Consider the following 23641-nt stretch of genomic DNA (forward strand, 5'->3'; position numbering starts at 1 on the left):
AAAGACATGCTGTGGGTGAGGCGCCACGGGATTTATCCCTGAGACAGATGGCGGTGTTCCTGAGAACCTTCTAGAAGGAAGGAAGCAACTGTAACATAGACCAAAAAATGCCACATTCGGCTTCTTTTTCCTGAAACAGCCCAGCTAGTTGGAAATCCTATCCAGCTGGGAGAATGAAAACCTTAACAGCCAGCACAGTTTCCAGAGCCCAAGATGTGTTGGCTTCTGGGCATGGCTCTGCCCTCACCCGTCAGCTGTGCCCACTGTTGCTCAGTGTTGTGTGTGAGAAGTAAAGGGGTGGAGAGGTAGGACAGGCTGCAGGGGTGCAGCCCCTCTCCCTTCACCCAGCAGGCATTTCTGACTCCCCACTGCCTTCAAGTCATGGGTCAAACAGGCCACATGTTTACAGGTATTCTGGTGACCTCACTTCCAGCAGCCTAAACCATATGGAGGAGGGCTTGAGACCACAGGCCTAGGAGCACCTGGAATAACAAGCAGCGGGCTCATGCATTTTATATCACAGAAGAGCCTGTGAGAAGCAGCAGGTGAAAGGACAGAGACCCCAGTGCCAGTGGGAAATACAGCCAATAGTCCAACAACAAAGGTGGGGTCAGGAAAACCCATTAGAAACACAAGAGCAGGTGCCATACCTCATACCTGTAGTCCTAACTACTCGGGAGGCAGAGATCAGGAGGATCGTGGTTCAAGAGCACCCCAGGCAAAAAGTTCTTGAGACCCCAACTTCAGAATAATCAGAGCAAAATGGACTAGGGCTGTGGTTCAAGTGGTAGAGCACCTGCCTGGCAAGCTTGAGGCCCTGAGTTCAAACCCCAGTACCACCAAAAAGAAAAGAAATTCAGTAAGCCCAGTGTTACTCTTTCATAGCACTTTGAGTACATATGGGAAGCATCTCAAGAAATGGTTTTATGCCATTTTCCCCATTAAATCAAGCTTATTTTTAGTAGCCAAGTGTTAAAGCCTATATTTTCCTTCCAGATAAAAGAATTTTCATCTCCTGTGAGAACAAGAAACTAAGCTGAAAGCTAGTTGCTTTCAGATACATTCCAAAGCGAGTTGAAAATGAACCTCTTCAAACCCTGGTACTACCTAAAAATAACAAAATTAAATTTTAAAAAGTTCAACCTCCCACTCTCTTCAAGGTCACTTTCTAAGACAAAGACATAATGAGTTGCTGTAAATAAATATCTGGTCAGGTATGGTGACAGTGTTTACCTGAGAGCAGAAGGAAGCAAAAAGTTTTCTAAAGAACCCAATAGGGTGTTACAAATCCAAGTGTCACTTCCTTCAGTAAGAGGCCTTCAGCCACCAAGAGTTTACTGAGGTCTAACATTTTGGCTATAGGTCCATGAGTAATACTTCAGATTAGAGGCCGAGAAATTGGACGAGATTGGGTGCATTCAGGGTGGTGTGGCCATAGACAAGACAGAGAAATTGGGACATGTGATGGCAGTAGGTGGACTAATACATTTTGGCAAATGTTTTTCAAAATATACCTCAGTTTTGGTAACTTATTTATTTGTAAAACTTTTTTCTTAAAAGCATTTGATAAAAAGAATTATTCCAGTGTGCATCTTCTCTGGAGGGGTGTACAAAACTTCAGAGCAGGCTTTCTCAACCTTGGCACTAGACATTTTGGGCCAGATAATTCTTTATGTAGGGGACTGTCCTGTACATTGTAGGATGTTTAGCCCCAGCCCTGGTCTAAACACTAAATGCCAGAAGCACCCCCCACCACCACCCAGTGGGACAAAATATATTCTGACATTGCCACAATGTCCACTAGGAGGGGGTGAGAATTGCCCCCAGTTGAGAACCACTTCAGTTGAGAACTGAAGGATTCCAGAAAGGAGCCAGGATTGATGAGCTCAGGATACCTGGGAGGCTTTGCTACTCCTTAGGAACTTCTGTAAGGCAGTGACAGTCTGACACAAGGTAAAGAGCTGTTCCCAGAACTTGGAGGTCAGAGCTGGAGCTGGGGTGATAGGAGAAAGTGCTGTTCTCTGCTCTGCCCTGGCCCCCTGGGCTCCTCTCCTGCTCTGTTGATGGTGTTTCTGGCTGTTCTTGCCCTGCTTTATGTGGGGCAATGGACTAACAGTATTAATGCCACGGTTTCTAGAGCACTTATGTGTTAGATGCTGTGCCAAGCAGAAAGTGCTCTCATTTCATCTTCATCCCAGTCCTGTGACAGGTGCTACTGTGATTTCTGGTTTGAAACCACGGCTCTCTTAGTATGACTTTTCTTCTCTCTGCCACCCTGCTGGTCTTTCCAGTACTGTCCTTCTAGTTCTGAATCCAACAATTCTTTGATCCCCACCAGGACCTACAACTAATTGATCTTGCTGTCTTTCTATTCTCTGTCACCTACTTCCTGTCTTCATTTGTCTCATTACACAGCTTAGAGCTGCTAAGCCCGTGACCACTGCTCCCCAACCCTACCCTCAGCATCCTGTATCTCTCAGAAAACAGTGGCAATCAGAAGTAAATTCTAGATTCCCATCTCCCCTCTCCAGTTGCTGTGTTGGTCCCCACTCCTCTGACTTCCCACGCACACACAGTGAATGAGCCACACCTGCTCTTGTCTGAGGCCAGTGTCTCCCCTTGTGCTGAGACCCCAGCCCTCAAAGTACTTGGCCATCACTTGGACAGTCATCCCTCCCTTCTCTGAACTCTCCCTCTCTACCAAAGAGAGGGAGAGTTTTGTCGGTCTCTCCTACCGACAAGAGCCAAGCAAAGGGCTGGTGAGGTGGCTCAAGTGGTAAGAGCGTGTACCTAGCAAACGTGAGGCCCCGAGTTCAAACCTCAGTGCTACCAAAATACAAACGAACAAAAAAAGTCAAGCAAAACAAAACAAAGACAAAAAGCTCAAGTCAGGTTTCTGTTCTCAGTTGAAACAGCCCTTCCCAAGATTACCAGGGAGCCCCTTGTTGCTCAGTCTAGTGGCCGGTGCTCATTCCTAGTGCTCTCAGTCTATCAGTGGCATTTGTCAGGTAACCTCTGGCTTCTCCTTTATTTTTATTTTTTTTTCTTTTATTCATATGTGCATACAATGTTTGGGTCATGGCTTCTTTAAACACTTCCCCCTCTTGGCTCTGGACATCACTCCTCCTCTTGCCTCTGCTCCTTTTTTGTCAGTCTGCTTTGCTGGTTTCTCCTCAGCAACCTGATCTTTCAGCATTGCAGCAACCAGGCCTCAGCCTGAGCCCTCACCTCTACATCCTACAGCACCTCATCGAGGCCGGTGGCCTTTACTATCCAGACATCTGATCCCACCCAAAGTTCCATCTCTATCCCAAGCTCTGCTGTTTCTGCCTCACACACACCTCTTTTCCTTTAGACTTCCTTTCTCATTTTGGTCTTATCAAACCAGGAAACTCAGCACTGCCTTTCATGTTCCACCCTCTATCTAGTCCATCAGCAAGTTTTATCTTCTGGCTATTCCTGACCCCTGTTCTAAGGCACAATTATCTTCCTACAGTATTACAGTCACCTCATGGCTTCCTCATAATCTGCTTTCCACCCAAGAGCCAGAAAGACCCCTTTAAGTATAATGGATCCTGTTCCTCTGGACAGCATCCCAGCTCACTGGGAGCAAAAAGACCCTCAGACTCTCCTTGGTGTGGGCCACTGTCTCCGCCTCATCTCCAGCTAGCCTTCCACACACTGCTGTCCACACTGGCTTTTGTGAACAGTGGTCAACACACCAATCATGCTTCTGTTTGCAGCCCTTTCCTGCTATCTGGGACACTGTTTCCTCCAAAGTCATGTGCAAATAACCCCTGTCCTGTACACTCTGCCCACTCCACCACACACACACCACCCCCAGCTTCTTTGTCTCCTTCGCTCTGATCACTGCCTGACATTGTGTTTGTACAGCTTGTGTGTTTTTCTACTCCCATAAGGAACTTAAGCTATGTGATGAACTTTGCTTTGTTCACATAAGCTATGTGATGAACACTACTTGATACACAGTCAGCTTCGATAAGTATTTGTTAAATGTATAAAAAAAAAGTTGAATGAATGCAGGTTGGCAGAACTGAGGGAAATTGAATTTGGAACACTCGATCTGGAATCAGCAAACTTTTTGATACTAAGCGATTAACTGTATAATTGTCGGAACAACAGTAGTTTTGCCATTCATTCTGTTGAAAATGCTCCCAGGTTGGGAACAGACAAGCTGCCTATCACCTAGGCCTGTGCACGCCCCAGCCACCCACCCCAGACAAGGCTCATGTCCCAGAGATGTGTGCACAGCCCCAGACTGTTTGCTACACTTAGCCCTTAGTGACTGCTTCTGGAAAGTGCTTCAGTATTGTCACCTTTGTATCATCAGTTAGGTTCTGGAGGCTCTCCTGAGAATGTCTCGTTTCCAAAAGTCTTGTCCTCTGTGGCTGGTAAAACCCGTTGACTGTCATAGTCTTCTGCTCAGGATGAGAGTCAGCTCATCTCAGTTTAGCTTTAAGAAAGGAATTATACAGAAAAATAAGTCATGTGTCCAAAAGAGAGAGAAGGGGAGAGAGTAGAGAGAGTAGACAACTGGTAGTCCTTTAAACTGGTGTTCAATGTCTAGGCTTTAAGGGGCTCAGTGAATATAAGCTAAGCCGAGCTTTGCTTGAAAACACACAGGCTTTTCAGTGATTCTCATGGTTGTTAAAAAGAATTTCATTCCATCAGCCTCCTCACCATCACCCCTCCCATGGGAAGTGGGTTTCCTGTCCCTTGAAACCTGATATGACCCTTACTACCACTCATTTTATCCAGTGATAGCTCTGAGACCTTTGCGTTAGGATACATATCTTCCCAGCACTTTTTTGTTGTCATTGTCTTTGCTTTCCTTTTATTTTAGACAGGGTCTTGCCATGTAGTCCAGGCTGGCCACACACGCTCAGGCCTCCTGCTGTGCCAACATACCTGCCTTCTTCCCAGTGTTTTATGAAGTTAGAATGTAGACTTTTACCGTGTCCTCTACTTAAACGAGAGGCTGTCTTCCTAGCTGGGTGAGATGGCTAAGGCCTGTTGTCCCAACACTTCAGAGGCTGAGGCAGGAGGATTGAATTTGAGGCTAACTTGGGCTACATGTGAGATCAAGGCCAGCCTAGGCTACATAGTGAGACCCTGTCTCAAAAACAAAACTTGACTGACAGACTGACAGATAGATAGATAGATAGATAGATAGATAGATAGATAGATAGATAGAAGATATATAACATGATTTATAAGGGGGAAGGAGACCTATGTATCATTTGTGACCTACTTATTGTGGGGGGAGGTAATTTGTTTGTTGGAGTTTTTGTCTTGTTTCATGTTCCTTTTTGAATACTTCTGATTCTCAATTGGAAGTAGCAGCAGAAAGCTGTATTGAAATGGCTGATATTGGCCCATGGTCCTCTGAGTTGGCCCTTGGTGGCTTCCACTTGCCCATCCCTGTGATCCCATGTGACTGAGCCTGGATGCAGGGACATCTGAGACTCCGGAAGAAACAGCACCACCTTCCTCGAGCCCACACCATGCCTTCTACTTCTCAGCCTTCTCTTCCTGGCCTGCTGGGTCTTGGGGTCAGGAGGGACTGCAGCATGCCCCTGTGCAAACCCTTCCAATGTGGCACTTATCACTGAGGCTGCTCGCTCTGCTCTTAGGCAGCTGCTGTAGTTACACTGGACTTCAGTCCTCCTGGAACTGCGTTCTTTCTCCTCCAGTGACATCGATCCCCGTCTCCAGTCATTAATAGCTCCCTAGCTGACCTGTACAAAGGCTGCTCAGTCTGCTTCTTCTCTGGGCTTGTACAAGTTTATTGGATATTCTTTATCTCTGTCCCCAGAGCGAACAAGTTGGTTCCCAGGGAACTCAGTGAACTCACTGAAAGCTGCATCTCAGCTGAGCTGATACCTCTGTCAACATTGTAAACCTGCTGGAAGCATCTGTTCTGTCAAATCTGACAACTGAAGTGTGAGACCCACTTGGCTGGACAGTGTACTTCCTTGGGCTTCCCAGACCAGCCTGTCTTGTGTTTAACGTGCCAGATAGGAGAACAGAGATGTATGAGGTCATTCTGGATATTTATCCAGTGCCCTTATTTTTGTGACTGGAGCTTCCCCACCATCCCTAGTTCTGGGGTTTGAACTCAGAGCCTCACAGTTGCTAGGCAGGTGCCCTACCACTTGAGCCTCATCTCCAACCCAATGACTGGGGCTTTTTACCTAGGGAGGAATACACAGTGTCCAAAACCAGAGAACAAAGCTTTCTTTGATTTAGGGTATGAAGTAAAGGGTTATCCTTAATGGTGTCAGGGATCTGGAACATCAAGTAGAGACAGAATCTAGCTTTGATGAGCTCTTTAGCATCAGAGTGAACAAATTAGGTGCTAAGTGCTATAGTGTAGTAGATACTGTCATGGAGTCATATGCAGACCTCACTGTGAGCCTTGACGTGCCTGTGACTTAAACTAGGGAGGAAGGCATGACAGGAGCAGGAGAGGAGGGAGACTCGAGTGAGGTGGCCAGAGGAGAAGGCAAGAGAGGGAGTCTGAAAACCCTTCTCAGCCGTGTTTCATTCCATCCTCACCCCTCCTCTGTGAAGCATCTGGGCTGTCACATCTTAGTTTATGGACAAGGAATTAGACCAGGATAGGTGGGGCAACATTCTCAAGAGATTCGTGACTACTAAATGGCAAAACTTAGATCTCCCAACTCCAAATCCAGAACTTTTTCTATTTTGCAAGGCTCTGGTTTGGACAGAACGATGAGCAGTACACCTGACAACTGGATATGAGGTTTGCCATTATTCAGTACCCTAGCTAATGCTCTCCTGCCTCCCAACAGAAACTCATCCAAATTGCTGACTCAAGAACTGTTTCATCCTTGTCAGAGATAAAAGCTATTCAGGGCTTCTACCTGCATCACCCAGAACTAAGCTGACTCCTTCAGATAAAAACCATTGAACCAAAGGGGATGGGGGAGGATGAGGAAAACATGTGATCCCTACGTGTGATAGTGCTCAGGCAGACAGAGCACACTCCTGACCTTTTATAACTTGGCTGCATATTTAGGCCTTTTTCTCTGGTCAGGACCTTGACTGTCTATCATGTCTCTAAAATATTCCTGTGTTGGGTCGAGTAGGATTTGGGAGCAGGGATCCCAGATAGCACAGGAGATTTTACTACTGATCTAGAGTCTTTCAGCCACGCATCTATGGTGAAACAGGGTGCTTAAGTGTCCTTATGAGGTTCCATTTCTTGAAAAAAGATTGTAGAACTAATACCTTTCCGGGTTGAAACCTGAAAAGTAGAACTTCCTCCCCACTGTGGTTGAGGCCATTTCTTCTTGTATCTGAAATCAGAGGATCTGGGGTTCAGCCTGGCTGAGATGTCTCTGTGATCCTGGGCAAGGCACTGTCCCTCTCTGAGTAAATGAAGGGATTGGGTTAGATTAAGGAGAGGCCAACTACAGTTCAACTAGCTTAATTTAGCCTACCAATCGTGTTTGTTTTATAATTTTTTAAGAGGAACTTTGGGTACACAGCAAAATTGAGCAGAATGTTCCCATGTATCTCTTGTCTCACACCCCATCCAGCCTCCCCTGCTATCTGCATTCCTCACCAGAGCGACATTTGTTACCATCCATGAACCTACATTAACACGTTATTATCACCCAAAGTCCATGGTTTACATTAGCATTCACTCTTGGTATTGCATAATCTATGGGTTTGGACAAATTGTGTCTCCCATTGCATTATCATACAGACTAGTTTTACTACCCTCAATATGCATTTGTTTTTATAAATAAAGTTTTATTGGAATATAGCTGAGCTTATCTTTTTCATAACATCTATTGCTGCTTTTGGATCATATCACAGAAACCATATGGCCATAAAACCTAAAGTATTTATTAGCTAGCCACAAACAGAAAAAGTTTGTGGACCCCTTGGGTAGGTAATTCCCAGAAACCTTCTAGAATCTGTAGTTTCCTGTGAGGTGGTTCTGCAGTTTCATATCTGCGTACTTAGTTCTTTATTCTTCCTCCTCATCCCATTCCTGTTCCCTCTTTCTTTGGCCCTCCCTGTGTTCTGATACAGCTGCCACTGTCCCCGAGCAGAGGACTGTGACCCTGGACGTAGACGTGAACAACCGCACAGACCGACTGGAGTGGTGCAGCTGTTATTACCATGGCAACTTCTCTCTGAATGCAGCCTTCGAGATCAAGCTACACTGGATGGCGGTGACTGCCGCAGTGCTCTTCGAGATGGTAAGACCTTCACATGTGTGATGGTGACCTTTGGCTCACCTTGAAGAGGAGTATGGGGGATGCTTTGTAGAGTTTCATGTCACTTTTATTTTTCAGTTCGGCCTCCTATTACCTTTCACCTGGTCTGTTGGAATATCCTTTTTAAAAAAATTATGCTAGGTGCTAGTGGCTCACGCTTGTCATCCCAGCTACTCAGGAGGCAGAGATCAGGAGGATCAAGTTCAACTCCAGCCCCAGAAAATAGTTTCATGAGACCCTACCTCAAAAATACCTAACACAAAAAGGGCTGGTAGAGTGGCTCAAGGCCAAAGTCCTGAGTTCAAGCCCCAGTACTGGGAAAAAAACCAAAAATTAAACACAGTTTAAAAAAATTTTGAACAAGGTATAGATGAAGATTTCTCGAGCGTGGCAGTACCAACATGTGGGACTGGATAATTCTCTGTTGGAGGGGACTGTCCTGGGCATCATGGGACATTGATCAGCGTTCAACCGCTAAACATTTAGTGCCAGTAGCACACACCCCAGTTGTGATACGAAAGATCTCTCCGGGAACTCGTACATGTTCCCATGTGGCCGGGAATTGGGGGTGGTAATTGCCCCAGTTGAGAATCTACTTGTCTCCTCCCTCCCTTGTGTCCTGGGATTCCCATCTTTTTTTGTTGTTGTTGTGACTAGGGTTTGAACTCAGGACTTTGTGCTTGCAAAGCAGGCGCTCTACTGCTTGAGCCACACATCTGGTCCACTTTGCTCTGGTCATTTTGAAGATGGGGGTCTCATGAACTGTTTGCCCAGGCTGGCTTTGAACCTCGATCCTAGCAATCTCAGCCTCCCAAGTAGCTAGGATGACAGGTGTGAGCCATCATCACCCAACCTGGGACTTCTATCTTAAAGAAGCCACCACTACCACTTAGTTACATGTACTCCCAGAGAGATTCTGTGCCTATACAAAACCATGCTACTTGTTTTTTTAGCAGAGATGGTAGTATGCAATGCATTTATATTGTTTTCCTATTACCTATATGTCTTCCATATCAGCACAAATAAATCTGCCTTGTTTTTGTTTGTTTGGGGTTTTTTTAAATTATTTTTTTATTTTGCCCCATCGTTTTCAATGGCTGCAGAATATTCTATTATTTATTTGTACCATAGTTTATCTGACCAGTCCTCTTAATGAACACCACTGCCTTTTGTTTGTTCCCAAACGTGGGAGATTTTGCCCACCATGGACATTTAATAATAGCTACGGACATTTCTACTTATCCTACACAGCAGAGGAATGGGTACGACTAGCATCTAGCAGGTAGAGACCGGGGTTGGTGTTCTTCATCCTACAATGTGCAGGACAGATGCTAAATGAAAAATTAACTGTTCCAAGATGTCACAAGTGCCAAGGTTAAGAAGCCTTGTCTTAGCTGGTCTTCCTGCTACTCCATCCTGGCCTGCCTCTCTAATCAGGCCATCATTGCTCCTGAACTAAGAAGCTGCCTGGACCACTGCCCATCTCAGGTCCCAGTGCCTATAGAATAAATACTCCTAGCCATCTGTCAACTGTCTTCCCAGAACCCTCCTTAACCATCATCAAGATCTGTTACTCCTTTTATGCACTGTGATTCAGCCAAAAAGAACATTTTTCTGTGGATCAACTGAGTCCCACTCCCCTGTGACAACAGGCTAAACACTTCATCACACAGCTGGGAGCAGCTGGAAAGTTCAAAAATTGTTTACTGAAAGCTGGGAGATGACCCAAGAGAAATAAGCTGAGCACTGGCCAGCAAGCTTTTTTGTCCAGAGCTGGTAGGTCCAGTTGTGTCTGACAAGACATGGTATCCTGGAGGTGGGATTTGTCCAGGTCTGTATCTGCCAGGCACAGTCTCTATATCTGGCATTAGCATCCATAAGACCCAAGTCAAAAAAGATAGTAACGACCAGATATGGGGTGCATGCCTGTAATCTCACACTTGGGAGACAGAGGCATGAGGATTTTGAGTTCAAGGCCAGCCCAGGCTACATAGTAAGACCATGTCTCAAAAAAAAAAAAAAAGATCAGCTATTCATCCTGGTCAGCTTCCGGAGGGCACCAGCTCTTCTCCAGCTGCATGACATCGAGATGACCGTTCCCTCCAAGCAAAATGAACCTTCTGACCCATAGGCGGAAGCATTCCGTGGTCCCCACATGATCACGGCACTCACAGACACTCCAACACGCAGAGGCACGCAGACACAGACATATACGCAGCCACCATTGGGCAGGAAAAAGTTTATTTTCTCTCAGGAATTTAGCACTGTCACTAAAAAGTATACTTTTCATATCTCTTCATGTGAAACCCACTGCTAATGTTTTTGTAATGTTTTAAAAACTAATATAGGTGAATCATTATTTTTAGGCTCTGTCCACATTTATTATGTCTTTTTTTGTAGGATGGGGTTTGAACTCCAGGCTTTGAACTTGCAAAGCAGGCCCTCTACCTCCTGAGTTACACCTCCAGTCCATTTTGCTCTGGTTATTTTGGAGATGGGGTCCTATAAACTATTCACCTGGGCTGGCGTCAGACTGAGACCCCCTCCCATCTCAACCTCCCAAATAACTAGGATTACAGGTGTGAGCCACCAGTGCCTAGAAAAATCAAATTTTATGAGAATAAATATTACCTAAAAATAAAGAAGCTGTTAAGTAAGCCTTAGAAATTAAGTTGGTCAAACCAGAGACCTTGGTTTTGTTGTTGTTGTGAAAAAAAAAAAAAACTAAAAATACTCGTCTTCAATTTTTTACACAATCATGTTTTTTTAAGTCAAGAAATGGATATGTGTATGTGCGTGTGTTTCCCTGAGATAAAGTCTTGCTGTGTTGCCCAGGCACCCTCGACTCCTAGGCTAAGCGATCCTCCTGACCCTCCCAGGACTACAGGTCAATATTACTTTGAAAAGATGTAAGTTGGGTGTGGTGGCACACATCTGTAGTCCCAGCTACCCTGGAGGCTGAGACAGGAGGATCACTTGAGCTACAAGTTGGAGACCAGCCTGAGCAACATGCTAAGACCTAGCTTAAAAGAAAAAACAAAAAAAGAAATGAAATAAAATAAAGTTTGACCCAGATCTCATCTGCTCGAGAGAGCCACTTTCAAAAGCTTCGACTTTCCCTCTTCCATGCTGAGGACTGAAAGCAGGGCCTCATACATGCTAGACAGGTACTCTGCCACTGAGCTACACCCACATCTCCAGCTTTCTCTCTCTCTTTTTAATATGCATTATGACTTTTAAAAAATTCTCAAAAACTAGAAAATTGCCTCTGCTCACTAAAACTGTTGGTGGTAGGAAGTTTGTCTTCATGCCCCAGTAACTTTCATCCTTTAGGCAAATGACTTTGGGGTTTCCCAGAGAATGGCTCTCCCTCTGCAGGTCGGAGCTGATCACTTGTCCTCTCCCGCCCTGTGGCTATATATGGGACTGGAACTGTGGCTCGACTCCCTCTCAGTCAACCCAAGGAGACTTATTATTTATTTATTTAGGTTCAAACGAGGATTTGAACTTGGGGCCTTGACTTGCTAGTCAGGCCATGCCTCCAGCCCTTTTTTAAATCACTTTTGAGAGAGGGTCTTGCATTTCCCCCAGGATTTCCTCCTACCTAAGACCTCCTGGATAGTTGGAATGACAAGCATACACCGTCAAACTCAGCTTATTTATTAAGATGGGGTGTCTTGCACAGGCTGGCCTTAAATCAAAATCCTCCTGATTTCTGCCTCCTGAGTAGGTGGGATTATAGGTGTGAGTCACCACGCCTAGCTGAACTTACTAAATTTTTGATAAACGACAAAATTAGATTTAATCTTTATCCTATGACCTCACTCCGACATCCCACAGAATGAGAAGGATTTCAGCTCTCTCTAGTCTTTTCCTTATAGAAGAAACACTAAAGTTACAGAAGCGTGGGCCATGAAGAGGAGCTGTGTGCTCAACTCACATTTTTTTCAAGTGTTTGTCAGGAAGTGAAACTGCACTTTTTCCTGTCCAGGACTGGAGCCAGTGAACATGAATAAATGAATGTGGTGGTCAGTACACTTGCCGCCGTTCTGGCGGGTTTCCTCATTGAGGCCAAGAGTATTTTCTCTTGTCCAAAAGAACTTGGAGATGATACTCTCTGTTTTTATACTTTCCCCCAGGTCCAAGGTTGGCATCGAAAGGCCACCTCCTGTGGCTTTTTGTTGGTCCCGGTTTTGGAGGGTCCTTTCGCGCTACCCAGTTACCTGTACGGCGATCCCCTTCGGGCCCAGCTCTTCATCCCGCTCAACATCAGCTGCCTGCTCAAGGAGGGCAGCGAGCACCTGTTTGATAGTAAGAATCTTCCCTCTGGAGGTCCTGTCTCAAGAGTAAGACCCCACACCCAAGGACACCTCCGTAGGTGTCAACACAGCCTAGTGAAAAGAGAGCTGTTCCACAGTGACCAAAGGGATCTAGGTTTCCAACCTGATTCTTCACTTAGTGGCTGGGTCACCCTGGACAAATCACACAGTGTCTCTGAGTGTTTAATTCCTGATTCTAACATGAGATTGGCTGGAGCCACCTTGCCATCTCCAGGAGACCATGGCAAGGCCCAGAGAGGCTGGGGGGTGGTGAAGGCGACATGCACTGTAAATCTCTTCAGTGCTCCCACGTGCTCCAGCCTAACTGGTTCGGGTTGTAGGGATTTGAACCTCATGAGAGAATTTTGGATGCTGTTGTGTGCAAAAAGGTCCAAAAAAGGTGGCATTTAAAGCAAAACAGGAAGCAGGGTCCTGTTGTGCAAAGCTGCGAACACCCCTGGGACCCTGCATGCATCTCATGTCCTGCATCTCAAGGAAGACAGAGCAGAGCAAGAGGAGGCTCACATGAGCACATCAGGACCCAGATCAGAGCCCTTCCCTAGGGAACTGGCTGTCAATCAGAAAAAGGAGCACATGGGTCCCATCCTGACCCACCCCTTGACGCCAGTGCACAGGTTTAGGACAGATCAAAGGATGAGCTGTACTCTACGAAACTCAAGGCTCTCTCTCACCAAGCATTCATTGTAGGTGAACATATAAATAGTTCCTAAAACACTTTCAGTGAGTTCACAGACGTTTTTGAGAGCAAAAGCCTAGAATTGACGCCAATACGTCAGGAGCCCTAGGATATAAAGATTATAAATGTGAAAGAAACAACTTTTGATGTGAGGGAGATGCTTTCTTCCCATGCTCTTGTGAGTCTGTGTCATGGTCAGTGGCAGAGATCCATCCCAGAGGGTGAGGTGGTCTTGCCAGGGGCAGGCCACCTTCAGTATTCCCCAGCTTTTTCTTTTTCTCCCCCTCTCCCTTTTCTCTCTCTGTCTCTGTCTCTCTCTGTCTCTGTCTCTCTCTCTCTCTCTCTCTCTGTCTCTCTCTCACTCGCTCTGTCTCTCTTTTTCTGTCTCTTTATTTTCTGGGTGGGACTGGGGTTTGAACTGAGGGCTTTGAGCTTGTAGAGCAAGCACTCTACCACTTGAACCATGCCTCCAGTTCATTTTGCTCTGGTTATTTTGGAGATGGGGTCTCAAGAACTATTTACCTAGGTCAGCCTCGAACTGCAATCCTTTTGATCTCAGCCTCCCAAGTAGCTAGGATTACAGACGTGAATGCCCAGCTTCCAAGCTTTTCATGTGACAGGTCGCCCACATGGTGCAGACAGCTTTTATTCCAAAGCCCCATCTTTGTAGTCTTTGTTTACAACTTAGAAGACATTTTTGTATAGACACAGTGTTCTAAGTGACGATTGGGGTTCCAGCTGAGCCCCAGAGAGAGGCCATAGACTCCAAGATGGGTGGAGCTTACAGAGTCCCCTTTGCACACACATTCTCGTTTATCCCACAGCATGACTGAGAGCGGACCATTTAGGCAGTCCTAATGTGCTGGATGGTTGTGTCCCTATCAGACAGGAGCTCCCTGTAGTGCACAGAGAGATGTTCCTGCCACCATCTAGAGACCCTGGGGCTTTCCACCCTCACTGTACCAGCCCAGAATTGCTCACAGGGCTGGCATTAAAGGATATTTCTGTGCGAGTTGATGGCTTTTCCCGCCAGTGGTAACCCAGTCTTTAAGACCAGCATCCTCTGTTAGTTGCCATGGTTACAGCTGAAGGAATCCTAGTTTAAAGGATTCAAATCTAAAATTCAATTTTCTTGCTTCTGTGTCTCTTCTCTTCCTGTTATCTTCATTTCTTGTAATAGTGAATTCAGAATCTTAAAAATCTGACAGGAATGTGTATGTGTGTGTGTGTGTGTGTTGCTTTCCTATTAAAACCAAAGCCCTTTTCTTTCTTTGTTCTCTTCTTATCCAGAATCCTCAAATATTTCTTAGGTAGAAAGTTCCAAATGATGGAGGGGGTGAGTTCAACTATGATATATTGTAAGAACTTTTGTAAATATCACAATGTATCCCCCCAGTACAACAATAATTTAATAAAAAAAGAGAAAAAAATGTAAAACAAGGGAAAAAAATGTAAAAAAATAGAAAGTTCCAAATACTGAAGAGTAACCAAAGCTACCGCAGGCCTCCCTAGTTTGGGGGATGTCTGCGCAGTTGCTTCCCTGACACCTCCACCCAGAGAGCAGCCCTGGCTCTGCTGCTCGTTGCTAAGTGACAGCCTGCTGGACCCTCCCACCTCCTCCCTCAGCTCTAGGTCCTCAGCAGCAGCCCTGCCATGGGAGCATGGCTAGAGATGCAGTGGGTGATGTGGGAGGAGACCCGTCTGCTCTGCTTCCTCCCCAGCCAACCACTTGCCAAGAATTCTTTTTTATATTTGCATGCTTCAGTTTCCCTGCCTCTGAAATGGAGCTTGTACTGTTGCCTTTCTTTATAGGGAAATGAGGGGTGGGTAGCACAAAAGGATGGTTGTTTTGTTGTCATTCCTCAGAAGCAGCTAACAAGCATTTTAGGTTTATCCTATCTGTGTTTTCATCTCTTCCTTTCAGCTTTTGGCACAGGATGTCATTAGGATACATTTTACGTTGAGTTCTAGTCGCTCTCTGCCTCCTGAGGACTTATCACGCTTCCAAACCCTGTGATAGCTTAGGGAAGGGATGATGGAAACACACAGCTGTCCTTGGGATAGAGGCTGAACATTTAGGTACATGGGACAAGGACTGCCAAGAATAGGGAAGGGTACACAACCCCATATTCAGGAAGAATTACAAACCCTGTGGTCACAGCTCAGCATCTTTTTCTTTTTCCTTTCAGGTTTTGAACCAGAAACATATTGGGATCGAATGCACCTTTTCCAGGAAGCCATTGCACACAGGTTTGTCCCTTACCAAGAAGGACTAATGGGAGGGAATCAGTGTTTATTCCCGAAGAGCAGTTTTCAAAGTGAAGCCCAGTTTGTTTCATTCTGGGGGAAAGGCATCTATTCCACCAATGACAGATTTGCTGCTTATCTCCAATGGACTCTTTGCCTTGGCTTCAGAGGTAAACACTACCCTGTCAGTTCTGCAGCTGTTGTTTTTTCAGACCTCGTTGCCTTCTCCCAATTGAGAGGAGATCTTAGTGCTCTCTCCTTGGCCTTCAGCAAGAACCTGAACTAACTTACCCAGGAGACAATATGAAACGAAACATAAAATTTGTTAAGAGACAAGTCAAAAAAGACAGTGAATGGTTAAAAAGTAGTGGATGAGTTAGTAGATATTTCTTAGCTTCAATATGTGGACCAGGAAAAGCCTTTCCTAGGCTTAGCTGTCTCCCCCTGGGCCCATCCAGCAAACCAGCCTGTCTCCAGGCACCACTAAGTCGGTGTCTGATTGCTACTTTGTGTTACTCATGGTGAAAGCATAGCCTCTTGTTCTTGCTTCAGTGACCCTCTCGTTAACACCACTGTGTTCACTGTCATGTCATCTCCTTATTCAGGCATCTTCAGCTCTTACCACCTGCACCTCACACTACCCTGTCCCCCACATGTGCTCACACTCAGCTACAGGATGAAGTCCAGGCTTACCTCCCACCCACATTGGCTCTGGCCCACCTGAAACCTTATTCTAAGGTCTTTATTCTGCAGTCCTGACCTTGCTCAGATACTCAGTAAAGGCTGTGAGAGGAGCAGGAAGGGGTGCATATTTGGAACCAAGGGGAGGGAGCACAGCGATCGGTGTAAAGGGGCCCTGATGTTGTAAGCAGACAGGTGCACCCCACCCCAGCCAGCATCTGTCTGAGGAGCTGTGGAAGTTCTGTGGCAAAGTCCTGGGACTGCCCAGCCTTCGTTTTCTCACCCATCTTGGGGTTGTTAGGCTCACCTAGTGAGCTTAGGGGGCAGTGGTCATAAGGAAGACCCTGCTGATGACGAGTGGGTAAGCACCTCTTCACTGCATGCCTTATGTCTTTTTGGGAAACCATTGTATTTTGCTTACTGGACACCACTTGAGTTGTCAACTTCATTTGCCAAATCTGCTTTTTTTTTTTTAATTTCATAGTGTCCTCCTGATTGCATTCACCCCAGACCCCAGTCATGTTTTCTGTAAACTATTTCCCTTCCCTCTTCAGTCTTTTCCAACCTCTGATTTCCTGGCACGTCTTCCAGCCACTCCTTGTGTGTGACTGCACCAAACTCTGCTGTATGTTGCTTTCTGCCTTGCAACCTAAGCCCCTGCCCCTTCTGTACCCGTCAGAGTCTTCCTTTACCAGTTATTCCCAAGTCTGAATTCCTATTTCCTGTTCTTCCAAATACTCTATCAGTCTATTTCACTGCTCTGCAGGCTCCTGGAGGGCAAAAGCATGCATTTTTCTCATTTTTGTTCCCTCCCGCAATGCTTAGTGAAGTGCTTTGCTCAGAGTAGTTGTTTTGCTTGTAGCTTTTGCATGCAGTGGAACTGTGAAGTGGATATGTGGCTCTCAAATGGTACATTGGCTCACCCACAAAAAAGCAGGAAAGTGTCCATCTTCCCAGTGTCCCTTCTGCTCTGGCTCCCAGCTCCTCCTCCTCCTTCATCTGGGTTGCTAGGGTGTGTGTCTAACGTCCTCCTCTCTGGAATGGATGGAAGCCCCTGTCTTCACTGCAATCCTGGCTTGCATTCTCCCTAAGTGCACAGTGGGGCTGCCAGGGACCATGGCTACATTGTGCTTTTTTGTTTTTGTTTCTTTAATAAAGGTCTTTTCTTGTGTCCTAAGGAAGAAATGGAGCAAGAATCCTCTGGTCAAGCTGCTCCATGCTGAGTAAATCAGCAGGCTTTATTGGGAAGTAGGGATGAAGCAGGGGAAAAATCCAGACCATTCCTGCACATGCTGAATGCAGCCTGTAGATGAGGGGGCTTGCAGGATACACTCACCTTCCGCTCATTCACGTTTGATTGCATGTGCTCTTTGGTAAATACTTACGGAGTGCCAGGGTAAAGCCTGGCAGCTCAGAGGATACGACCCAGAACCTTCCCAAGGAGCTGGGTCCAGGAAAGGAGACAGGCATTTTCCCCCTTCAGCTCTGCCTCATCGCTGCCTTCATTACATAAACCCTTCAGACTTAAGAGGGCAGGAGCCACATCTGTTAGCACGTCTTTTACAGCTCTTAGCAGGTAGGGCTATAATAAATGTACTTTATGGAAATAGAAAAACCAGGAATAGAACAAGCCATAGATGAGAAGTGGGAACAGAACAAGTCATGGATGAAAAATGGTTCTCCTGCCCATTTCCAGACTGCAGCTAGTCAGTGAGCACCAGGCTAGTGTTCCCCACTCTTATGAAAAGGGTTTCAATTAGGGTACTTCATTCCATTTGAGTTCAAGGTCTTGTTGAGAACCGTGGGGAAAGAGGGCGAGGTGTAGCTAAGGAGAATTATGATAAAGAAGCTATGTGGGTGGGTACTGCCTCCAGCTAAGGCACAGGTGGGGCTTCAAAGGCTAGGGGATGCTGCAGAAGGGAGGGTGTGGCTGGGCAGGAATGAAGGCACCTGGTCAGAGGGCTTTCGGTCACTGCAGGTGGCATGGTGGATGGTGGAGCAGGAGGGCTGGCGAGTCACAGAGTTGGAAGCGGGGATGTTGAAAAGTGGTAAGAACAGAAATAAGCAGGCTGTGTGGTCCATCCTAAATACGATCTTTCCAGATCTCCATCTCAGACCGTCACAGGGTCTTCTTAGCCTTGTCCCTTTGGCTCTGGAGGCCCTGACCAGTGTGTCTTCCTGTCCTTCTGTTAGGTTTGGGTTTGTTCAAGATAAATACTCTGTGTCTGCTTTTAACTTCCCTGCTGAGAACAAACCCCAGTACATCCACGTAACAGGTGAGGAGCTACAGGCAAAAAGTTGGGCCCTGGGGTGGAGGGGGAGACTGAGCCTGTTCACACAGTCCTCTTCCCCTGCACCGAGCCTGTGGTGGCAGAGCCACCTCGGCAGCCCCAGTGGCTGCCACCCAGGCCCTGCCTACTCCCTGTCCCTTCAGGAACAGTGTTTCTGCAGCTGCCCTACTCCAAGCGCAAGTTCTCGGGACAGCAGCGGCGCCGGCGGAACTCCACCAGCTCCACCAACCAGAACATGTTCTGCGAGGAGCGGGTGGGCTACAACTGGGCCTACAACACCATGTTGACGAAGACGTGGCGCTCCAGTGCCACAGGGGATGAGAAGTTTGCTGATCGGCTGCTGAAGGACTTCACGGACTTCTGCATCAACCGTGACAACCGGCTGGTCACGTTCTGGACCAGCTGCCTGGAGAAAATGCACGCCAGTGCCCCGTGAAGCCAGGTGCCCAGGGCGTAGAGGGCCGTATGTGTGCTGAGGGCCGCGGACCCTGGTCAGGCTGTACACATCTGGTGTCAGTTTGCTGCTGTCAGTGAGTTGGGGCCACTGCTGCTTTTTGGCCCTCGCACAAGTCTTTTCAAGGGGAAAGACTTTTGGAAGCAGCTGCCGCTTGCTACTGCCACCCAGATCCCGCCAGCAAGTGCCCAGGGCGGGTAGGAGGCACAGATTGTCCGTGGGAGGGCTTCAGTGTCTGGAAGGGCAAGCAGCCCCCGTGAATGTCCTTGAAAGAGGGTGGCTGCAGTTAGCATCCTTTTCCTCCGCCATCCCCGGAGTAATTGGGACAAATCTGCCACTTCCTCCCCGGGAGTATGCAGAGTATGTAAGATAATTCTGTGAAATAATGTACCATAGACTCACTTCAGTTGTATATACCTGTACATACCGGAAACAAATAAAGCTCTGTGTGTAGCATCTCTGTCCCCAGCCTCCTTCCCTACAGCAACAGTTGCACCCTGGGCTGAGCAGTAGTGCCAGGTCAGTGAGGTAGCTGCCCAGGTCACCAAGCCAGTGAGGTGGAAAGGGCTCCAGGATGTCCTGACCTGGAGAGCCTGACTGTGAGTGGCTGAGAGATTTCATTTCACAGCCCTTGAGCAAGGACATTTCCAGTCAGGACCCGTGAGCAGTGTGACATTCCAGGTATGTAGGCTGGGCTGTCAGAACCTTCTGAATGGCGGCCCAGCTTTGGATGCAGACATCATGGGATTCTGACAAATGTCAAAGGAAAGCCTGTGTTGACTCTCACTTCAGCTTAGGTCCCATCTTGGGGCTGAGACTCAGCCCCCTGCCCTCACCTGCTCAGGGGAGGTGGGGGCTGCAGGCCAGATGGGGGACCTGGCAGTTTTGGCCACATATTCCTCCATCTCTCCATCTGGAGTTAATCACATACCCTGTGAATTTACCAGTACCTTGTAGATACATCCACTTCTCCCAGGGCCCTGTGCTACTCCTCCCAGTCCAGCCTCCTCATCTTGCTCTTACATCCTTGGAGAACCTAACTTCTCTCTGCTTTCACTCCAGGCCATTCTTCCCTGGGAGGTTGGAGTCTTTTTTTTTTTCCCCCTTTTCTTTTTAAACCACTCCTATTGTGCATACCACTTGTTTAGAATTCTTTGATGATTTGAACTTCAAAAATCTTAGATGCAGGGCTGGGGATGTAGCTCAGTGGTAGAGCACATACCTAGCAGGCATGAGACTGGGTTCAATCTCCAGCATCACCAGAAAAAATAAAGTAATCTTAGCTGCGGCCCCCATGGCCCTGTACAACCTGGTCTCACGGGCAGTTTTTTTCTGCGGCTACCCTGGCCATTGAACAGTCCCTGGCACTCAAGACTCTTTACCAACCCAGATCCTTTGCACCTGCTGTGCCATCTGAACTCATTTGGAACTCTGGAGATGCTGCATGGAGAGCTTGGTAGAAAATAGTTTGTTATAATATATGTGAAAACATAACAGTTGATTCCCATCGTGGAACTGGCCTTGGCTAAAAACCTGTTTTCTTTTCCTGCTTCACCTTCACGTCCCTCAAAGAAACCATTGTTCCTCTGTAAGTGTCAATCTTCTCACTTATAAAAGGGGAAAGTAGCTTGAACCAGAGTAGTTGGAGGTTCAAGACAGGTGAAAGGCTAGGAATGTGGTTCAAGTGGTAGAGCACCTGCCTGACAAGTGTAAGGCCCTGAGTCCAAGCCCAGAGCTTGGGGGTGGAAAAGACAGGTGTATATGAAAGGACTTACGAAAGGCAATACACAATTACTTGCTCTTTAGTGACTGTTCTCACATTCCCGGATGGGAGTCATCTTCTCCACATTCCAAACCAGCTTTATTTTATTACTATTATTTTTTTTAAGACAGCGGGGGCCGGGGTGCCCTTCCTCTTGCACCCCACACTCCCAAACCAGCTTTCTGAGCAACATGCTGAACACACAGCTTTCTGGCATGTTCAGATCACACGGTATGATCACCCGTGGTCCTCAGTTACCCAGAGCATAAAGGACAACTGCCCCTCACTTTCTGCCCTCTTCCAAAGATGACCCAGGAGAGGAAGGCCCAGAGAATAATCTGGAAGAAAAGGGGGCAGCTGATGAGTTACAGCGCTGAGTCACTCACCCGTCAGAGCTGGGCCTGAAACACACCTGCCCTGGGGCACGTTCAGCTCCCCTCCATTCCTCTCTCTGACAGGTATCTTCTTCCACCCACTTGTCCAAGTCAGAATCTGGATTTTAACTCAATGCCTTTCTCCTACACCATCATCCAGCCTGTCCCTCAGACCTGCCCAGGTGTGGATGGGTTAGTCATTGCTGTAGTCTGGATGTACCCCACCCTCAGATTTCACGTGCTGGCAACTCAGTCTCTAAATTCATGTCAGTAGTCTTTGGGAACTGGTTAGATGAGGTCAGAAGGGTGGCACTCACTCCATGATGGCCTTGGTGGCTCTGTAGGAAGAAGAGAGACCTGAGCTCGAATACTTGCTGTGTCTCATCGTGGGGTGATGTTGTCCACCGTGTTAGGCAGTGTTATGTTCCTCCAGAACCACAAGCCAAGTAAACTTCACAAGTTATGTAGTCTCAGCTATTTTGTTACAGCATCAGAAAGGCGTGTGGATACAGATCACGCCCACTACCAGATGTACAGCTGTGAGTTACCATGCCTTGGTATCTAGGGAAAAAAACAATAGGCTTGGGGCTAAGAGAACCTGAATTTAAAATTCCAGCCCCGCCATTTGTTAGCTGTGAGAATGAAGAACAGTCTCAGAGCCTGTTTCCTCAGCTGTTAAGTAGAAACCATGTGGCCTCACTTTTGTCATCCGGTACATGCATTTGCAATATGTACTATGCACCCCTCCTTCTGTTGCTCCTCTAACACTGTACTTGTCTGCTGGTCTGTTCTGCTCACTAGGCTGGGAGTTTCCTGAAGGCAGGGCCCAGACCCCTGGCCTCTCTCTAGCCCCTTACACTGTCCCTTCTGGCCCTCACTTAAGTCAGTGGGAGTTAAATGAGTGAGTCTGTGAGATCAGAGGAGCAGGTGCATGTAGCAGAGCCCCTCATGGGGCACAAAGGAGACACACAGGAATGGTAAGAAGGACCTTGACAGGATCCCCTGGTAGGGCACCACTTGAGAGACACAGAGCCTGACAGCAGGGGGTAAGGACAACTGGGGTGGCAGCAGGAACCTGTGGAGAGCTGCAAGGACCTCCAAAGGCACAGGCAGACTACCAAGAGCTGAGTAGCTGGGGCAGGAACTGTCAAGGACTGTTGTCCCTCAGTGTCCTGTCCATGGGGATTGGTTCAAAGGCTCCCTGAGAACACCAGAAGGTGCAGATGCTCAAGACAAGTATTTGCCCAAAATCCATGCATATCCTCCCACGGACTTTCAGTCATCCCTTCATCATTTGTAATTCCTGGTGCAATGAAACTGCTGTATAAATGATTGTTATACTGTATTGTTTGGGGAATAAAGAACAAAGGGAAAAAGTCTGTACAGGTTCAGTACAATTTTTTTCCCAAGTATTTTCCACCTGAGGTTGGTTGGATCTAAGGATGTAGAACCCAGAGATATGAAGGGCTGACTATGTGATGATGGATAACCACAGAAGCCTGTATTCATTTGTAGGGAGAAATCTATCAAAATAATTTCCCAGGGCTGGAGGCCTGGCTCAAGTGATAGAGCGCCTGCCTAGCAAGCAGGAAACCCTGAGTTCAAATGACAGTAATGCCAAAAAAATATTTTAAAAAAATTACCCCACTCATGTAATCCCAGGTACTTAGAATATGGAGATCAGAAGGATCACAGTTCCAGGCCAGCCCAGGCAGAAAGTTAGTGAGACCCCATCTCAACAACCTGAGGGGCTGGGGATATGGTTCAAGTAGGGGAGCACCTGCCTGGCAAGAGCAAGCCCCTGAGTTCAACCCCAGCACCTAAAAAAAAAAGAAAGAAACAAAAAACCAAGCTGGGCATGATGGTACATGTTTGTAATTCCAGCTACACAGGAGGATCGCAGACTGAGGTTGGCCCTGGGTCGGGGGCAGGGGGGTGATAGATACTCTCTAAAAAATGACTAAAGCAAAAGAACTAAAGCACCTTTCTAGCATGTGCTTTCCTTAGTTCAAACTCAAGTACTAACAAAAAAATTAAAAAATAATTTTAAATGGGGCTGGGAGTGCAGCTCAATGGTAGTTTTCATCTGGCAGTTGTAAAGCTCTGGGTTCAATCCCCAGCTCTGCAAAAAAAAAAAAGAAAACAAATCAAATGGACTCTGAGTATTAAAAAGAAGGAGTGCACGGGGGGCTCACGCCTGTAATCCTAGCTACTTGGGAGGCAGAGATCAGGAGGAACGTGGTGGTTTGACACCAGCCTGGGCAAATAGTTTGCAAGACCCTATCTCAAAAATACCCAACACATTGACAGAGTGGTTCAACCGGTCAAGTGTAGAGTGCCTGCCTATCAAGGCTAGCAAGTGTGAGGCCCTGAGTTCAAGCCCCAGTGCCACCAAAAAAAAACAAAAAACAGTATGTGATACATGCCTGAGATCTATGAGGCATTGCTGAAATGAATAGGAAACAGAGAGGAAGCTGAATAAAAGTGAGTTAAAGGTTTCCACTTACCCAGAAAACTTGAGATGTGTGCAGTCATGATGG

The 23641-nt window shown here is 46.9% G+C and overlaps 1 protein-coding gene across 15 annotated transcripts in view; it reads left to right on the plus strand.

Annotated features, from left to right (window-relative positions):
- Positions 1–22518, plus strand: part of Depdc5 (DEP domain containing 5, GATOR1 subcomplex subunit) — a 139266-nt gene extending 116748 nt beyond the window's left edge. For 5 of the 15 annotated variants that reach the window (XM_074060950.1, XM_074060953.1, XM_074060956.1 and 2 more), the window contains 5 exons: positions 8089–8258; positions 12416–12587; positions 15482–15542; positions 18414–18496; positions 18655–22517. In XM_074060950.1, the coding sequence (XP_073917051.1) occupies positions 8089–8258; positions 12416–12587; positions 15482–15542; positions 18414–18496; positions 18655–18947 (779 nt within the window). In that variant the 3' untranslated portion in view covers positions 18948–22517. Of the gene's footprint in view, positions 1–8088; positions 8259–12415; positions 12588–15481; positions 15543–18413; positions 18497–18654 lie in introns of all 15 variants that reach the window. The other 10 variants (XM_074060955.1, XM_074060952.1, XM_074060954.1 and 7 more) reach the window with 5 other exon arrangements.
- The last annotated feature ends 1123 nt before the right edge of the window (positions 22519–23641 follow it).

The sequence above is a fragment of the Castor canadensis genome, chromosome 18, assembly GCF_047511655.1.
Source record: "Castor canadensis chromosome 18, mCasCan1.hap1v2, whole genome shotgun sequence".
Taxonomy (NCBI): domain Eukaryota; kingdom Metazoa; phylum Chordata; class Mammalia; order Rodentia; family Castoridae; genus Castor; species Castor canadensis.